The following is a 17,180-nucleotide window of genomic DNA, read 5'->3' on the forward strand; positions in this document are numbered from 1 at the left end:
GAAAAGTTTTGTGGTATTCTCTGTTGGTATTTATACAGAGGTGGAGCCGCTAGATGGTTGGAATCAATAAAAACCAGCTAGATTCGGAGAAAACTAAAAATGGCCAAAAATACATACAGCCGTTTGTTTTTTGAGAGCAGCAAATACAAAATGAATGGCAACATAATCTTAAAGCTTAAACAAGCTGAATGCATTTGGAAACATGCTATATGTATGTGCTTCATCATGAAAATATAGCCTTCAATTAGTAATATGCCATCACTGGTTAATAGGTATTTTTTTCCTGTTCGTTCGCGAACCAGCCAAGTAGGTGGCGCGACAGGGTGACCATTCACGGTACACTATATGTTTTTAGCGTGGACCTTATTTTGTTGACAATCATATTTAAGAAACTCATGAAGACTAACCAATCGTGTGGAGAATTGATTCATCAATCGCACAAAATTATAGTTTTAGTGCTGAGAGGGCTAGCTAACTGGTAATAATAAATAGAATATCAAAAACGAGGAAAATGATTTAGGATGCGGTATATTTAAGGTATATTTTGAAAATAAGAAAACATAGTGCGGTTTATTTTTAAGGGTCATGCGGTATATTTGATCGACAAATCCGCGGTCATACTGGAGCGCGACGCGACGCGGACGGATCAAAAAATAACAACAATAAACGTAATATTAGCAACATTGATAATGCCCCGGGAGCCTTCGGCTTGTGAAGAAGTGATTGCATTGCGGCTGACAATCTGACAATCTCTTGAGACTGTGCATTCGTGCGTGCGGTTGGAGCTAATTCAGCTCTATCTAAAAATAAAACAACAAATCAGCAGCAGCAGCAGTGCAACAGCAACAACAGTCCCGTCGCGGCAGCATCCAACACACAGCACACATACAAATGTACAACTTCAAACGTATTTTTAATTGTAACAAAAAAATAAATGAATATTAATTGATTATCAGGCTAGCAGTGCACTCTCGTCGGAGGTCATCAGCAATGACTGCGACTGCACTGCTGCTCCGATTGTCTCTGTGTCTGTGAAATAACGGGACAAGCAGCAGCAGCGGCAGAGGCGGCGACTGCATTAGAAAAGCAACAGCAAATGGCAATTGCAGACAGCGGTTCCACTGCTTTCCTCTCTCACCCCCTCTAATTGGAATATGTGGAAATATAAAAGAAATGTTAAAAGCCGCAAATAATTGCTAATTAGTTGCATTTCTTCATCATTGTTGTTAGAGGTGCCGCCGCCGCTGCAGCCACTGCTACAAGGCTTCGCTAACGAATTTCTAATATAATTAACGCCGACAGAGAAGCCTGCTTCTGCTGCCGCTGCCGCTGCCACTGCTGCTTATGTTGCAGCTGTTCTGTTTATTAAGGAATCGTTTGAAATGTGTGTGCGTGTGTTACCGTTGCATCGAAATGCATATGTGCCTATGATCGAATCTCCCATATAGAAATACAAACATACATACATACAAATGTATAAAGTGTTCTCTCCCTCCTGTTTCAGTCATTTCGCAGTGGCCGAGCAGCGGTTTAAGTTGAACCAAGCCACCCCCTCCATCTACAACCGACCCCCAAAAGTCAAAGGTGCAAGTGCTTCTCTCACACACATAAAAACGCACACGGATAAAGTGGCTTAGCAGAGACAGCAACCAAAAGCTGTTGAGAAAATACCGTTTGATTGATTATTGCGCTGCTGTACTTCTCTTCTCTCATCCTCCACCTCCTCCATCAGAGCGACTGCAGCAGCACATATCCCGGAGGTGGCGACGGGTGAGTAGCAAAACTACGAAAATAGACTAAGAAAAAATGATGTTCCAGTTTGTATTTGTTGTTGCTGTCTGTTCGACAAGAAAACGATTAAAAGCGCATTAATTTTATCATTTTTGAAAGTGAAACTTCCACTTTCTGCCGCTTCTAAGTCTGAAAGTAACATCCGTAGCAAAACGTAAACCATCAAACATCAAAGAAAAAACCTAAAATTCCACAACAAGAAGAAAACGCGCATAAATATTTATTTACAAAAAAGAAACACAACTTTTAGAAATGGTCGTCGGCATGTCAACACACAACAATAGCTAAAACTCCCAACAATAGCCGAGAAAAAAAGTTAATTTATATTTCGACGAGCGAAAATGAAACCGTTTTCTAAAAATAATTTATTGTTATACACTAGAGAAGCGAAAGGAAACGGATTTCGGGCCAGTTTCTATGCATCAAAAAACCAAAGTCAAAGCTCTTGCGCTAGCATTAAGGAAATTATACAATAAACCAGAAAGAAAGACTAGATTAGGGTTCCGAAGCTTTGAATACCCTCGCAGACCTATCGTTCCCATGGTTCTATAGAAAAACTTTCCCAAAACGTTGAGAAATGTGGAAATTTTCATCAAATTAAAGTTTCTTTTCTCGTACAACAGTTTATACGGCAGCCATATGCTATAGGGATCGAATTTTGCTTCTCTCCTGTTGATCCTGACACAGAATAAGAATACGGAAGCACTGTCTGGCCGCCAAACATTTGTTCAAAGCCGCAACATACTTCTTTCAAGGGTATAACAAGAGCCGGCCAGCCTATGGCGGTCGTGGTGGGGCGGTGAACAATGCGAGATGGAACATAAGCATACGCACTGCTTGAACGAGGGAGAGCTACGCGGCGCATAATTCGAGCGGTAAAACGGTTCGCGTCAGCTGCGGCGCAGGCGTCGACCGCTGCGACAGCACTCCGGTGCGCTACAGTTTTTCTCTCATTCGGCATTGCATTAACAGGTGCCCTCTCTTTCTCTCTCTCCATCTTTATCTCTTTTGCCATCTCTCCATGTTAAGCGACAACGTTTTATATGCCATTCCAAGGTTAATAGAGCATTTAGCTCTTCGTATTGCTAAACATACCTTCATGTCCGTGCATATCAGAACTTATTTGTTTTTGTTTTCTCAACAGGAGCACACATTAATTGGCTGATTATCTTATACTTCATCATCCATTGCTCGTTTGTTTCTCATTTACCGATATTCTCTGCTCCGTTGCTTCATTCATTCATCTGGCATCCGATATGCCTCTTTGCTTGGCTTGTAGCGAGCATTGGTTTGGCGCGCCAAAGCGTAACCGTTCATAAAGAAACAAAATTCACAGAGCAATACACCTCGCCGCTCCGTACTTTACCTAACCCCACTCCACGCACACGCACACAAGTGAATGGCCCGAGGGGGCCGGCCTGCCTCCCTGGCCCACCCCACCCCTCGCTCTTGCTCACGCTAGGCCAGTGGCCGGCACTTCTGGTTATGGCTAATGCTGAATAACTTTTAATATGAGTACCGGTACTCATGTACCTCTCTCTCACTCCCTCTCTGCAGAAGAACATTTACATATTGATTACACGTATTTTATGTGCGTATCCCTGTTTTCCCCGTTGAGATCTTCTTAAAAAAGACATCGCGAAGAGCTTTCAAATATTTTTTTATCTACTTTTTGTAATTTCTAATGGACAGGGTAAACGAGCTTCGGTGCCTGCGTGCTGGGATTATGTGCATTTTTTTGAATATGTCATGCTCGCTGGCCATAGAGGTTGGATCCATAGCGGTGGTGGGCCACTAGAAGAGCGTAATGCGATACTGGAGCGGGGCAGGGGGCTAGCTAGATGGTCAGCTTCTGCGGTTATCAGAGGTACACAGACATGATTATGGTGTGAGCGCGGTAGCAGCTGTAACGATAAGTGACGTTTTTGTATGGTCATAGACCCCATCGAAAGCGAGACCCTCCCCCAACCCGTTCCATAACCAACCTCACAGAAAACAATGAAAAATCATAAAAGAGAAACAAAAAGAGAAATGCAGAAAACCGCAAAACAAAATACCGAACGACGCGCTTTGGTGGCTCTTGCGGTTTTTTTTCTGTCTCCCTCTCTCTCTCTCCTAAGTTTTGTTGCTCTTCTTTGATAAGCTCCCAAGAAAGAGAAGAAGAGAAGGAGGAATTAGAAAAGAATGTGGAATAAGTAGGGAATAAAAAAGAAAGATGCCAAAGAAGAAGAAGAAGCAAAAGTATCTGCGAGAAAATCCCACAAAGAATGTGTAGAGTGACGGTGGAAAATTAACAAGAGAATGAAAAGTGTAGTTGTCCATTCGAAAGTCAAGGATTTTGCATACCCTTTTCGCTTTTGCTTCCCGCTCTTGCCCATCAAAGCGATGGTCTTGCAGCCCAGGTTGGTCTTGAAAAAAAAAAAAAAAAAATTCATCCCCGTTCTAACCAGACACATACAGCATACATTAAAACGATATTATTAACAATTGGCTACGTTGAAAATTCAGTATTGCAGAAGCTGTGAATTGAGTTGATCAAATGTATAGTTTCCAATTTTAAAACTAGCGCGCCTCTGTGGTGTTGGGCAACGCGGCACGCATGCGCCGTGCGAAGCGCCACCTAGCGCCGTGCAGCTCACGAAAGTGTTGCGAGCCGTGGCGATTACAGCAATTCGATCAACAAAAATATCGCTTGATTCGAGAATTTCAACACATCTTAAAATTCAGACTGTAGCGCATACTCAAAAGCACTTAAATAAAGTTGGATAGGGCAATTAAATGGTTTCGCTACAACATTTACATGTGTATTGTTGGAAGATAGGTGCTAGAAGCAGCTATCGATAGTCGTATCGATAGTTTTTCAGCACTGATGGACACTTGTTGTTGTTGTTTGCAGAAAAAACAGAAACAGAAAACGCGCGTCGCTTTGTTGTCAGTTCTATTTATTTTTGTCGCTCATTTCTCGTGCATTTCTTTCTCGCTGCGCCTCCGCCTTGTTGTTCTTTCTTCATTTTAATTTTATATTATTTCATTATGTGGATGCCGTAGTTAATAATTCGTAACTATTATTCCGCTCGGGTATGTGCGTACGTGCGTGTGTACGATTCGTGTATATGTGTGTGCCTTTTGTGCTGGTGTGTCGTGTGAAGAGTTGACTTTTTTGTTTTGCTGGCGTATTCCGGTTTATTTTCTTTGCGCTAGCGCGAAAGAGTGCGAAAATAATGAAAAAATACCCTTTTACAGTTATTTGCTGCAAGAAATTAAATCAGCGTTTGTGTGTTTGCGTGCGTGTGTGTTTGTGGCTCCATTCAATTATCTTTCTCTCCCTCTCTACTGCTGCTTGAAGGGCAATCGAAGAGATCTCCACATCCTGTTTCGCTTGCTCCCACTGTGCATTTGCATTGCACAGTGCTGGACAACGCACATGTTTTGCCGAAATCAGGGCGCGTGTGTGCACCACCCCCCTCCCCCCTGCCCAACATCCCATTAACTGTTGCCTTCGCCGACACATAATCAAATTAACATTAAAACGATAAATGACTCCACTCCAACTGCTCTGTGATTTTTTTCACTTTCTTGCTGCCCAATTATCCAACATTATCGCAGTGCAAACAAATTGCGGGCCTAGATAAACCCCTCACCACCTGATAAGGTTTCATGTTCATCAGCAATTAAAAAGTGTCCCTCAAATGTACATTTAATTTCAGTTATTTTTTGTTGGTTTCTGTTTGCATGATGTCATGTCGTTCGTCTCTGTTTGCCTTTCAATTTAAAGGCCTAAATGAAATAAACACAAATTTGCGTGTTTCGCGTGGGCTATGCGCTGTCCCAAAAAACAACAAATTAACAGAAGATTTCTGTTGCCTGACTGTTTCCGAGGCCATAAATGGCCAAGACACATAAGCCGCCAGCTCTATGTATATGAGCTGATAGTTTACCAACACTGGCCGGCTACAGGCTGCTTGCAAGTGCACTGCTGCCGACTGCGGTCAGCTGTCAATGTCATGTTAGTGCAGTTAAAATTCAGCCTCGTTTCTTTCAATTGGAAGTAGTGGGCGTGGGCGGGGGGAGTGACGAGTCGTGTCATGCCGGGCCATGAGTAATCCGGCCTATGACAATGGGGGGGGGGGGGGGGAGAGAAAATAACACATGTACAAACACAACAGTGCGGCCCTTGTACCCAGCGGGTAGGGGCAAGGAAAGTTGAGTCCTCTGCTGATCTCGAATGGAACACGACTCTCTCGTTCTGGCTCCCTTGATCTCTTGCTCACACCGGCGTCTATTTACATACATACAAACATGCATATGCACATATGTATGTTCGTACACTTCTATTGTTACAGTGATTCCCACAGTTGTTCGCTCAACTTTTGCAACCTTCTTTGATATTTGCAAACAATTCTAGCTTTAGTAGTGTTTCTATTTGGAAACCATATCTCGCCATTATGGTTTGGCCTGCCGGTTAAGGCTGTGTGAATAATTATGGGCACCACTGTGCATATTTGTGTGTACAAGTGCGCGCTGTTCAAATGTTGACGCTGCAATAATCTCTCTCTAGGAAGCTAGTGGTGGGGAGACGGTTTTGTGGGTTTGGCCTTTTCTGAACTTCAAAGTCCCCTCCCGATCGATATTGTTGTTGCTGTGATGCATATTAATTTAGGGGAGTGTGTGTCTGTGCTTGTGCGTCAGTCACTGTTTCTGATTTGATCGTTCGTGCTGTGCCGTGGACGCCTCTCTTGAGTGACAGCCGCTAGAGCTCTGTTAACTAACAGAGTGCGCTCTCTCGCTGTGGCCGCTTATCTGGCACAATGCCGTGCGATTGTCTGCGGACACAAACGAGTTATATTGTTGTTATTATTGTTTGCATATATTTTTCCGATGTTGCATGCAACATCACGCATTGTCATTAGCATTTGCTTTTCCCCCATTCGTTTGCTTTCATTCATCGCTCGGATCTGTTGGTTTTTTTTTGCCGGCAACTTGCACTACCCAAATATGGCAGAAATTTCACTTTTCTGAGAGAGAGAGAGCATAAGCGAGCGAGAGAGTGGCCGGAGGAAGCAAGCGAGAGTGAGAGAGAGAAAGATAGAAAGCACATCGAATTGATAAAATATAAATTTGTGATAACAGGGGCAAGGAAACGAACGCAGTACGACTCATATGCCAAATATGCATTGATGAATAATAATAATAATAGTTAGAACGATACCAATAAACAACGATAAACGACTACTAATTGCAATAAAGATAACGATAAACAACGATAAACGACGACCATTTCGAAAACGTGTGCCTCGATATAAAAAAACGAAATTGGAGAGATTCAACATCAGCAAAATCTTAATAAAACTGCAGCTCAATCTACGAAAGATAAGATAAGATAAGTTAAAGCCGAAGACTCGAGCATGTGGTACCAATAATGCCATAAAAGTGGAGCTTAAAGATCAATTACATGTTAAATAAGGCCCAAAAAGTCACTGACAATCCACAGAAGTAGAGTTTATGGTTTACGTTTTGCTTGAACAACTTAAATTATAGACAAAATTGTTCCATAAAATTTACACCAACAAACGAGAATCACAAAAATGATTAAGCTGAAATCATTGTTTCGCAGAGGACAAGGGACTTCGAGTTCCAACTCCTCGAACTCCTCGCACAAGCAACAGCAGCAGCATTCCAACAACAATCGCCAAAAGTCGCAGTCGAGTACATCCCTCAACACGGCACACGAACAACAACAACAACAACAACAGCAACAACAGCAACTTAATAACGCGGCAACAGCTGCAACTGCGAGTGGCACAACGACAACAAAGTTTTATTCCAATCACGAGGCAGCCACATACGAAAGGGGCGTGGATGTGGGCGATGAAGATGCTCTGCTTCTAACCAATCAACAACAACAACAGCGGCTTCAACAACAATTGCAACAGCAGCAGCAACAACAACAACAACAGAGCAACACGTTGCCGCTGAAAAAGTCAAAGTTAAAAGGACAAAAGCAACCAAAGCAGCTGCCAATATTACAACAACAACAACAACAGCAGCAGCAGCAACTACAGCAACAACAACAGCAGCAACTACAGCAACAACAACAGCAACTTCAACAACAACAACAACAAGCAGCGCCCCGCAATGCAAATGTACAACCGGAACACCAACAACACCAACAACTAATGACTTCCATTGCGGCCGTGCCCCCATCAGCGGCAACCAACAACAGCAGCAGCGGCAACAACAACAATATTAACAACAACAACGCATTGGCCGCATTACAAGATGGTGGCGCTGCTGCCGCCGCCGCAGCGGATTTCTATCAACAACTAGCAGCAGCAGCCACAGCAGCATCGGCAACATCAGCCAGTGCCAGTGGCAGTGGCAGTGGCACCAATAACACTGGAAGCAACAACAGTGGCAGCAATAGTACGACGGCAGGCGGATTTCCGGCTGCAGCAGCCGCCGTGGCTGTGGCAGCCGTGGCAGCCAGCAGTTATCAGCAACAACAACAGCAACACCAACACCAACAACATCAGCAACAACTATTCAACAACGAACAGCAACAACAGCAGCTCTTAGAGGTAAGCGACACCAATCGATAAAGCATTGCCTTGCCACAAACGAAACCTCCCTCCCCCTCTTTCAGGCTAACAACAAAATGCAGGAGCTGCAACGGCAGCTGGATCGTCTGGGAAGCGAGCAACTGCAGCTGGAGACACGCATCGCGGAGCTGCTGCCATACCAAAGCGAGGTGGCCAAACTGAAGGGCGATCTGGTTAAGATGCAGGTGGGCATTGGTTGGCTCTAGGGCAAAGGGTAGAGGAAAGCTAACCACAAGTTGTCGTTGTTGTTGTTGTTGCTGTCTGTCGCTGATGCGTTGTCATGGCTGATTGATGTAGTGATACCCTGTAAAGCCATAAGCTATACTTAAGCGTATTCAATTGTGGAAAAGGAAAACTGAAGTTTATATTGATAGCTAAGATCAACTAAGGATCCAACATACCCGTGAATGCCGTGGACACCAGTCCAGCAGTACGAGTGGCACCAATTGGGTGTGTACCTGAGGCGGGGGGCGTTGCGCTTCGTTACCCAAACCAATATTTATTGATATTTAATATGTTCTATATTATATACAAGTAACGATAAACAGACAGGCTCTCCTTAATTGATTGTCGAGCAAAATGCAGTGAAGAGAGCTTGGGGTTTTGCGTCGTTTGAACAACAGCAACAACAGCGACAGCAACAACAAAACTTGGACTCACCTGTCGAGTTCTGAGATTCAAGCGAATTGAACATAATCCAATCCAATCCAATCAAAACTAAACAAACCTTTCCGCTTCCACAGAACCTACAGGAGAAAACACAAATGGAAATCGGCAATCTAAAATATGAAAATGAATCTTTGCGCAATCGCTTGCGGGACGTTGTCAACTCACCATTGTCGGATGCGGAGAAGCATCAAATTATACAAGATTCGCAGCGTTTGCATAGCTCAGCACCCGCCTCCATAGCACTGCCCAGTGTGAGTATTTAACGAAAGAAAAATTGCTCCATTGATTCCATAATTTCTCTCTCTTTCACACAGACAAATGAAGCGCATGATGGGACGCCCTGCCTCACGCCCGACTGGGACAAGCAGTCGTCGTCCAGCGAGATATCAGTAGCCTGTCTGCAGGACAAGATCATTCAGATGGAGGAGACTCACTACTCAACGAACGAGGAGCTGCAGGCCACTCTCCAGGAGCTGGCCGATCTGCAAACGCAGCTCAGCGACACCCAAACGGAAAACGAACGGCTGGCCGAGGAGAAGGATGTGCTCTTCCAGTCGCTCTGCCGCCAAACGGAAAAGCTAAACGAATCCCGCACGCAGATCAGCTCACTGCAGGAGCTGCTGCTGCGCGACACCAAGCAGGCGGCGGAGGTGTGCACCTCGGAGCGCGAGAAGAAGCTGCTGGATCTCATCCAGACGTCGCAGGAGGAGCGCGAGGCGGTGCTGCTCAAGCAGGAGGAGCTGAACGGAGAGCTGGCCGAGCTGCGGCATACCCGCGATGCGGCACAACAGGAGCAGCAGCGGCAGCGGGAGCGCATCGCATTGCTCGACTCGCAGCTGGACGCGGCCACGGCGGAGCGCAAGCAGGGCGAGGCGCAGTTCTCGCAGGCCAAGGAGGAGGTTTCACAGCGGGCCATTGAGATCAGCAGGCTGAGCACGCTGCTCGAGAATGCCCGCTCCAAGATCGAGGAGCTGGAGGCGGATTTGGCGCGCGGCGACAAGACCGATCTCAGTGACGTACTTGACGCGGCCCGCCGCGAGAAGGATGCCCTGGAGGAGCGAGTGGCCGAGCTGCAGGATCAGTGGTCGCGCAGCCAGGCGGAGCTTCGCCGCCTGCGGGAGCAGCTGGCCGGCCTCAGCGAGGAGTGCAAGGTGGCCAAGAATAATGCCAAGTGCGCCGTCTCCCATCTGGAGTATCGGTTGGAGCAGCTGCAGCGGGACAAGGACAAGCTGGCCGGTGACTGCCAGGCGCTGGAGGAGCGTGTGGCCGAGCTGCAGGTGCAGTCCAAGTGCCACCACGAGGACAAGGCCCAGCTGCAAACGCTGCTCGGTGAGACGCAGCGGCATCTGGGCGATGTGAAGCTGAAGCTGAGCGACACCGAGCAGCGGCTGGACAAGGAGACGCAGCTGCGGCGACGAGAGGCTGAGGAATGGCAACAGTTCCAGGCGGATCTGCTGATGACCGTGCGTGTTGCAAATGACTTCAAGACTGAGGCGCTAAGCGCTCGCGAGCAGCTCGTGCTCGACAACAAGACGCAAAAGGAGAAGATTCGGCTGCTGGAGCAGCAGCTGGAGAAGCTCACAGCCAGCTCAAAGCCGGTGCAGCAGCGTAAGCCAAAGCCCAAAACTCTCAATGAACTCTTTGATTTGAATCACTCTTGGTGATTTCTTTATACAGAAACGCAGCCGTCGGAGACGCCACAGTCGGTGCTGTCCACGGTCCAGCTGGAGATGGCCACGCGTCGCAGTAAACTTAGCTTTAGCCGGCAGGACTCCAGGCTGTCCGTCAAGACCCTCATAGAGAGCATCGAGAATAACAAGGCGGTATGTGGGATCTTTCCCCTTTCTAGCTGTGCACTCGCCTGAACACCTTCCTTTATCTGTTCTTTCAGCAAGGAAAGTCGGATGAGGCAGAGTCAAACTACAGCTCCAATTCGAGCCTGAACAGTGGCACGCCCGAGCTTGGTAACACGCCCATTATTCTGCCCGCCTCCGGTGACTGGCATGAGAGCGTAAGCAAACATTTTGAAACTTATGTTTGAAGCTTGATCTGATCATTCTTTGGTCTCTTCATCCACAGCTACGGTTGCCCGTCCTGCAGAGCAGCAATCTGCACGTAAATGTAGGAACAACGGCAGCAACAGCTGACGCTGAAACTGGAGGAGGAGGAGTAGGATCAGCTAACTCTACCAAAGCCACATTACCGCTGTGCGAGCAGCAGCAGGTGACGGCTGCCAACTCCTCGCAGCCCTCCACACCGGCAACGCCCAGCAGCAGCGGCAGCAGCCAACCGCCCAGTCTGCCCTTTGGCAGTGTCTCAAAGTCCTTTATTAGCGGTAGGTCAAGCGTAGCTCCTGTCTCTCTTCCTTCTTTAACATTATCTTCTCTCTTTGCTTAGGTGAGCGCAAGGATCCACTGAATATGCTGGCCAAGAATGGCGGCTCCAAGCGGAATGCACTGCTCAAGTGGTGCCAGAACAAGACCGTGGGCTACCGCAACATTGACATCACGAACTTCAGCTCATCGTGGAACGATGGCCTGGCCTTTTGTGCGATCCTTCATTCCTATCTGCCGGATCGCATACCCTACGATCAGCTCAGTCAAGCGAACAAGCGGCGTAACTTTTCGCTAGCCTTTGCCGCCGCCGAATCGGTGGGAATTGGCACCACACTGGTGAGTCAACGGTCTGCCAACCGTTTGTGTGTGAAAGTGATTTCAATTTGGCTTTCGTTATGCCCTTTTAGAACATCAACGATATGTGCCAGCTGGAGCGACCCGACTGGATGCAGGTGATGTCCTATGTGACGGCAATCTACAAATACTTTGAGACCTAAATGGGCATCAGTCTCGCATCTAGCATCTCGCGTCTACCGTCTTTTGTGTATATTTATAATCAGAAATTTCCTCAATGTGTTGCCGCTCAGACACGACACGAAGAACATATTTTAACCTTAGAGTTAGTTCCCACACCCTTAGTGTATGTTTTTTTTGTTTTTTTTTTTTCTAAAATCCATTTTGTATGTCCATATCTATGTGTCCCTTCCCCCTAATCCATTTGTAGATGGAAACGAATGAATAAGTCGACAAATCTTGGCTGAATGAATGAAGCGGAAGAAGAGCAACCAGAAAGCAGCGAGAGCAACCAGCAACAGCATGAAAACCAATTGTTTATTAAATATTAAGTAATCTGTAAAATGCATTTGTTTGTTTTTTCGGTTTTACAGAAGAACGCTAGAGCCGTAGATATCGTAGAACTTAGTGTAAAGATGGATACTCGTATGTTTAAAAAGCAGCTTCGAGGGCTGTTTGTTTGTTGCTCAGTCTTGGAGTGTCCACTGTATGTCTGTGTATGTGCTTTTTTTTTTTGTAATTTGTAATTTTTAATGTGGAGAAACAAAACAACAAACGCTGATGCTGATGCTGCGGATGATGGACAACAAGAGAGCAGCCAGAGAAAGAGTCCGGACTAGCTTTAGCATATACCATACGTATATATATACCTACTATATTTATTTATTCCAACTACTACTCGTACATCAGATCACTAAACTGTATTTTCACAACGATTCATTCTACAAAAATATGATACTATAAAGAACAAAAGATTAACGCGCAATGAAAAATCATTCATACCTGTTTTTGGTTTTTTTCTGTTTTTCTGTTTTTTCTGTTTTCTATGCTGCCAGCTTAGACTGCGGTGGATTAGCTCGGATTAGACCCTTCTCTGGAGGGTGGTGGTATCATGGGAGTAAATTAAAAATTCGTTCAAAAATGTAACATCTTTTTTGCCGTTTACATTTTGGCGTTGAGCCTGGGTTATTAAAATAGATCAATCTTGCTGCTGCCTGCCCCCAGGAGGAGTCAAAGTCCACATCCACATTTCACTTTCCACCCCCGAGCCCCAGCAGGAGTCCCGAGAAGCACCGTCAAAATGGCGCTCCTTGAGCACAATGAAGGAGCTGCAAAAATTTCCCTCTTCAAGGGAAATTTTCAAGCATGCCAGAAAGAGATGACGCCACAGGGCTGCGGCTGCTCCTCTGGCTCCGGGAGTGGGCGGGATTCGCTGCGTGGTTGGTTGCCCGCTGAAGTAAATGTGAAGGCGGCTGGAGGATGGTTTATGGTGGGTGGCTAATGGGGGTGGCTGTGTGTGTGTGTGGCATAGGATTTAATTAAGTACCCCATCCCGAACCGCAGGAGGCGGCTGCAGTAGGCGGTGGAATGGCCAGAGCAGAGATTTAACAGCGTGCGATTTTTTTATTTTATTTTAAAATTAAAACAAGCCGATGATTGATGTACTCGAGGCTAATGAGGAGAGAAGCCAGGACAGAGCAACGTCGGAACTTACAGCTATGACACGCACTGCGCTGTGTGGCATGCCCAAAAGAATAATACAATTTTCTGCACTCTTGCCCATCACATCATGCTGTAAGATCATTCTTTTCATGCATACAACAATTTTTAAACTATTTTTTGAATCATATTTTAATTTTTTTATACCTAAGTTTCCACTTTTCGGGAACATCTCACATTAGTTTTGTTATGTTCTAAAATGTATTAACTTACTTATCATAATCACATACATTTGGTGCTTAAGGTCATTTAAACATTAACTAAAATAATGCAAAATATTTTGCAAATTTTTCCTTTATCTTGCAGACGCGTAAATTTACGATTTCCCTATAATTGTTGTTCAGGGCTCTATATTTTGCATATTTTTGGCTAGGTTGCATTCTTCAGCTCTGATCATTTTTTGGGCGATCCAAGTCAGTATTTGGGACACACAAAATTCTATTTATGGTTCGATTTATATTTATGAATTTGTATATATATTTTTTATATTACAAACCCCAAAAGTATTCACCAGATGGAAAAGTCTGTCTACCCTTGTTACTCATTTCGTGTTGCCCTCCTCTGGGTGCCATAAGAAAAGGAAATGAATTTGAATATTTATAATGAATAAGGAATATTTATAATAAGAAGTTTAAAAGAATTTTCTATCCATTGACATAGGCGCCCTTTCGGCTACTTTTTTTCCATTGAATGTTGTTCTTAGAAGAGTGTGATTCCTAGGGATAACGTGATCAGATTTAGCTTACATTTCATCAAATTTCGCAGTCTCATTATTTGTGGATGTGTAAGACCTCGGGCCAGTTGTAAGGCTTAACTTGACTCTGTCAGCTGCTCGAAATGGCATCAAACTAAAAGTGAACATCAGCCTGCTAGTCCTTTTGGTTAAAGCAATGACACGTAGCCCGTGGGCGCACCTTCAAGTAGCGCTTGTTTAGCTTGTTTCACACACACACACACACACACACACACTCCCTCTGTGGCAGGCACAAAGCTACAGCAAAATTGTATCTGTCAATTAGGCCGGTCTACTCGTGCTCATACTCCTTCTGGTATCTCTTGCACTCGCAGTCTCTCTGGCGGCGCACTCCTTAATGTCCGGCACATGTCCGGCGCAAATGAAATTAAACGCTGACGCACCATTTGCTGACCGGCAGGACTTCGACTGGTGGTGGCATAAAGGAGCCCAAAAATGACTTGTCATAAATCAAGAAATCGACAAAAATACATTTCAATGCGGCAAACATTTTAATATACAACAAGGAAGATGGTTTTTGGGGGCCGAAGCTTTTAATACCCTTTGCAGCAGATCCATCATGGCTTAAGGTCTAAAGATGGGCGAAAAGTCATTCGATGTTCCCGATGCCAAAAAGATTTCCACTGAGCACTTAACCACTTTTCTGTCACTCTCTCAGTCATTCGCTCACTCACTCATTTGGTCATTGATTCGGTTGGTAAGTTAGTCATTCGTTGGCTCCTTTCATGCGCTCAAAGGCAGTGCCACTATAAAAATATTATCTATAGTTTCCACTCAACTGCACAGCGGCACTTACCGGACGACGCTCGTCCTTGCCTCACACCCCAGAGCCCAAGCACGGTTTTGGTCTCTTGGCCAACACGCACATGAACACACATGTGTATGTGTGTGCGTGTGTGTGTTTGTTTGTATAAATCATAGTGGTTAATGTGCACTCATAAATGGATAAGCCCGAGCAGTCCATATGCTTCAAGCCAGATCCAGCAGGAGGAGCAGCAGCACCAGTCACCGCACGTGATGGCGAATATGAATATGAGTTGTGAATGGTGTGAGATATGGCACATGGGACAGATGGATTGTGGCTTGTGTCTTGGGCGGACATTGCTCATTCAGGTCAGGTCAAGACGGAGCCAGCTCAGGCAGAGGGAAATCGTTTTGTGTGCGTGTCATTTATGGGTCATTTGCCATGGAAGCGGCATGTTCCAAACAACAAGTGAAGCCAATCGAACTGGAAACCAAATGTTGCAAGATTTAATCAGTGCTGTTCTCTGCCTCTAAGTTGCACCAGCTGCAAAACCATCGAAAGCCTGGGAATCAATTAAAAGGTAGATGCAAAATGTGTAAATCAAATGGTATTTGGATGCGTATAAATGACATTCCATATTCTCCTGCAATTTGTAGATTTAAATTATATTGCATGGATTATATTTTGTATATTTATTAAGAGACATTCCCCAAGATATATTCGAAATCTTCAAGGTTAGTTCCACCCAAAAACTACCTTAAGAAAAAATACATTCCAAAAGTTCAACAAAATTGCGATTTCCATTGAATTATTCCTACGAAAAATGGAATCTGGTTTCGATTTTTCACTTGCTCCAAATTCTGCGCTGTCGTAAGAAGACAACAAAAAGAAAAGTAAAATCCCCCACACCCCACACACACACACACATGAAGGGGCTGAACTTCCTGTTCCGATTGTTGAATGGTAATTTCGGATGCCTTTGGACTGTGAGTTCTTAGCATTTCCGATTGCCTGCAGGCAAAATCCTGTTTACTGCCCGTCAACTTATAAACAATTTTCCATAATAATAATAATAATAATGATGATGAAACTCATGATGATGCCGAGATGCTGAGAAAGACGAAAGCAACGAACGAGCAACTTTTGCGGCGGAAGCGACAATCGGAGTTGGAATTTTCTACAGGGCTAGGGCAGGGAAAGGATTATAATCGAGTAATGGGAGATCGAAGAGCGGCAGAGAGACAGACAGATTAAATACACGGGGCAACATTTCCGGTCTCAGGAAAGTCTCATTCAATTCAGAGCAGAAACCCAAACTCAAACTCAAACTCAAACTCAAACCAAAAATCAAATGATGTCCAGCCATGACGCGACTGCTTCTTCGATATGATGCCCTCTCTGTGTCGAGCTCTTTTTTCGTGTGGGACAAAGAGCTTTATGATTTTCCGGTCAATACAATTCAAGCGGCGGGGGGATCCTTACAAATCAACAAGCATGACACATTGCCACAGAGCCCCGGGCAGGGTCATTCATTGTGTTTGTTCTTCTTGAGGGGAAGTGCGAGTACACACTAAAAAATGGAAGAATTGACAACCAGTGGAACTCGGAGAGACTCACAATGGACACAAAAGACTAAATGGAGTGCCTGTCACTGTCGTCGCATCCTCAGAGTTCCTCAGTTCCTGTTGGCCTCCAGCCTTCTGGCCTCAACAGTTCTGGAACAAGTCGTTGACCAAAGGGGTCCATAAATTATGCTCAGATTGAATGCAATTCCATTTTTTTACTGCTTCTGCCCAGCCAATTGCTGAGCACAGATACTTGACTCAATATTGTGTGGAAAGTACCACAGAGGAGGATTATTTGTGCATAGAAATTCGAATTGTTGTGCACCTGTTTGATATATTTCCTCTCTCTCTCTCTCGGTAGAACTTAGCTATAACTATGAGATCCCTGAGAGAAAAATGTGAATTAAATCCTTTGGCCATGGCTTTGGTCAGTCCATCAGTTGCGCGCGGCTATCAGGGCTAAAGGTTTTCCTTGGCCACACAACCCACACGAAGCCACCCCCAAGCCACCACTTTCCCCTGCCTTTTGTCCTTTGATTTCCCCCTGAATGGCGTGTCAATGTTTGCTTACACCGAACCCACACCGCTGCACACCACCCCCTCGGACCCACCCACGTTCCTTCTGCTAACCAGCCCCTGTCCTTGCCCCTGCCCCTGCCCCCCTGCTAACCAGATTTCAATTTGTGCGCCGAGCAAAGTGTTTATGAG

At 45.2% G+C, this 17,180-nt stretch overlaps 2 protein-coding genes across 3 annotated transcripts in view; both read left to right on the plus strand.

Annotated features, from left to right (window-relative positions):
* The window catches only part of LOC117580751 (serine-rich adhesin for platelets), a 45,004-nt gene extending 29,843 nt beyond the window's left edge, over positions 1 to 15,161 (plus strand). The window contains exons 8-9 of the mRNA XM_034267443.1: positions 12,803 to 12,821; positions 15,150 to 15,161. Coding sequence (XP_034123334.1) covers position 12,803 — 1 coding nt within the window. The 3' untranslated portion in view covers positions 12,804 to 12,821; positions 15,150 to 15,161. The remainder of the gene's footprint in view (positions 1 to 12,802; positions 12,822 to 15,149) is intronic.
* Positions 603 to 12,684, plus strand: LOC117580753 (cytospin-A). 2 transcript variants are annotated; one of them, XM_034267447.1, is made up of 9 exons: positions 603 to 668; positions 1,505 to 1,770; positions 9,134 to 9,310; positions 9,374 to 10,667; positions 10,737 to 10,882; positions 10,951 to 11,070; positions 11,139 to 11,394; positions 11,457 to 11,731; positions 11,803 to 12,684. In XM_034267447.1, exons 3-9 carry the CDS (start codon positions 9,155 to 9,157, stop codon positions 11,890 to 11,892), a joined length of 2,337 nt encoding a protein of 778 aa, XP_034123338.1. In that variant the 5' UTR covers positions 603 to 668; positions 1,505 to 1,770; positions 9,134 to 9,154; the 3' UTR covers positions 11,893 to 12,684. The 2 variants fall into 2 exon arrangements, with proteins under 2 accessions (XP_034123338.1, XP_034123337.1); XM_034267446.1 differs by lacking the exons at positions 603 to 668; positions 1,505 to 1,770 and adding exons at positions 6,922 to 8,369; positions 8,435 to 8,575.
* Positions 15,162 to 17,180: the final 2,019 nt, after the last annotated feature.

The sequence above is a fragment of the Drosophila guanche genome, unplaced genomic scaffold, assembly GCF_900245975.1.
Source record: "Drosophila guanche unplaced genomic scaffold, DGUA_6, whole genome shotgun sequence".
Lineage (NCBI taxonomy): Eukaryota > Metazoa > Arthropoda > Insecta > Diptera > Drosophilidae > Drosophila > Drosophila guanche.

Excerpts from the sequence above, each read along its gene's own strand:
- LOC117580753 (XM_034267446.1), top strand. The coding sequence starts at position 7,377 with ATGATTAAGCTGAAATCATTGTTTCGCAGAGGACAAGGGACTTCGAGT. Across the intron at positions 8,370-8,434 it reads AACAACAGCAGCTCTTAGAG|GCTAACAACAAAATGCAGGA; the intron begins GTAAGCGACACC and ends CCCCTCTTTCAG. Across the intron at positions 11,732-11,802 it reads TGGGAATTGGCACCACACTG|AACATCAACGATATGTGCCA; the intron begins GTGAGTCAACGG and ends ATGCCCTTTTAG.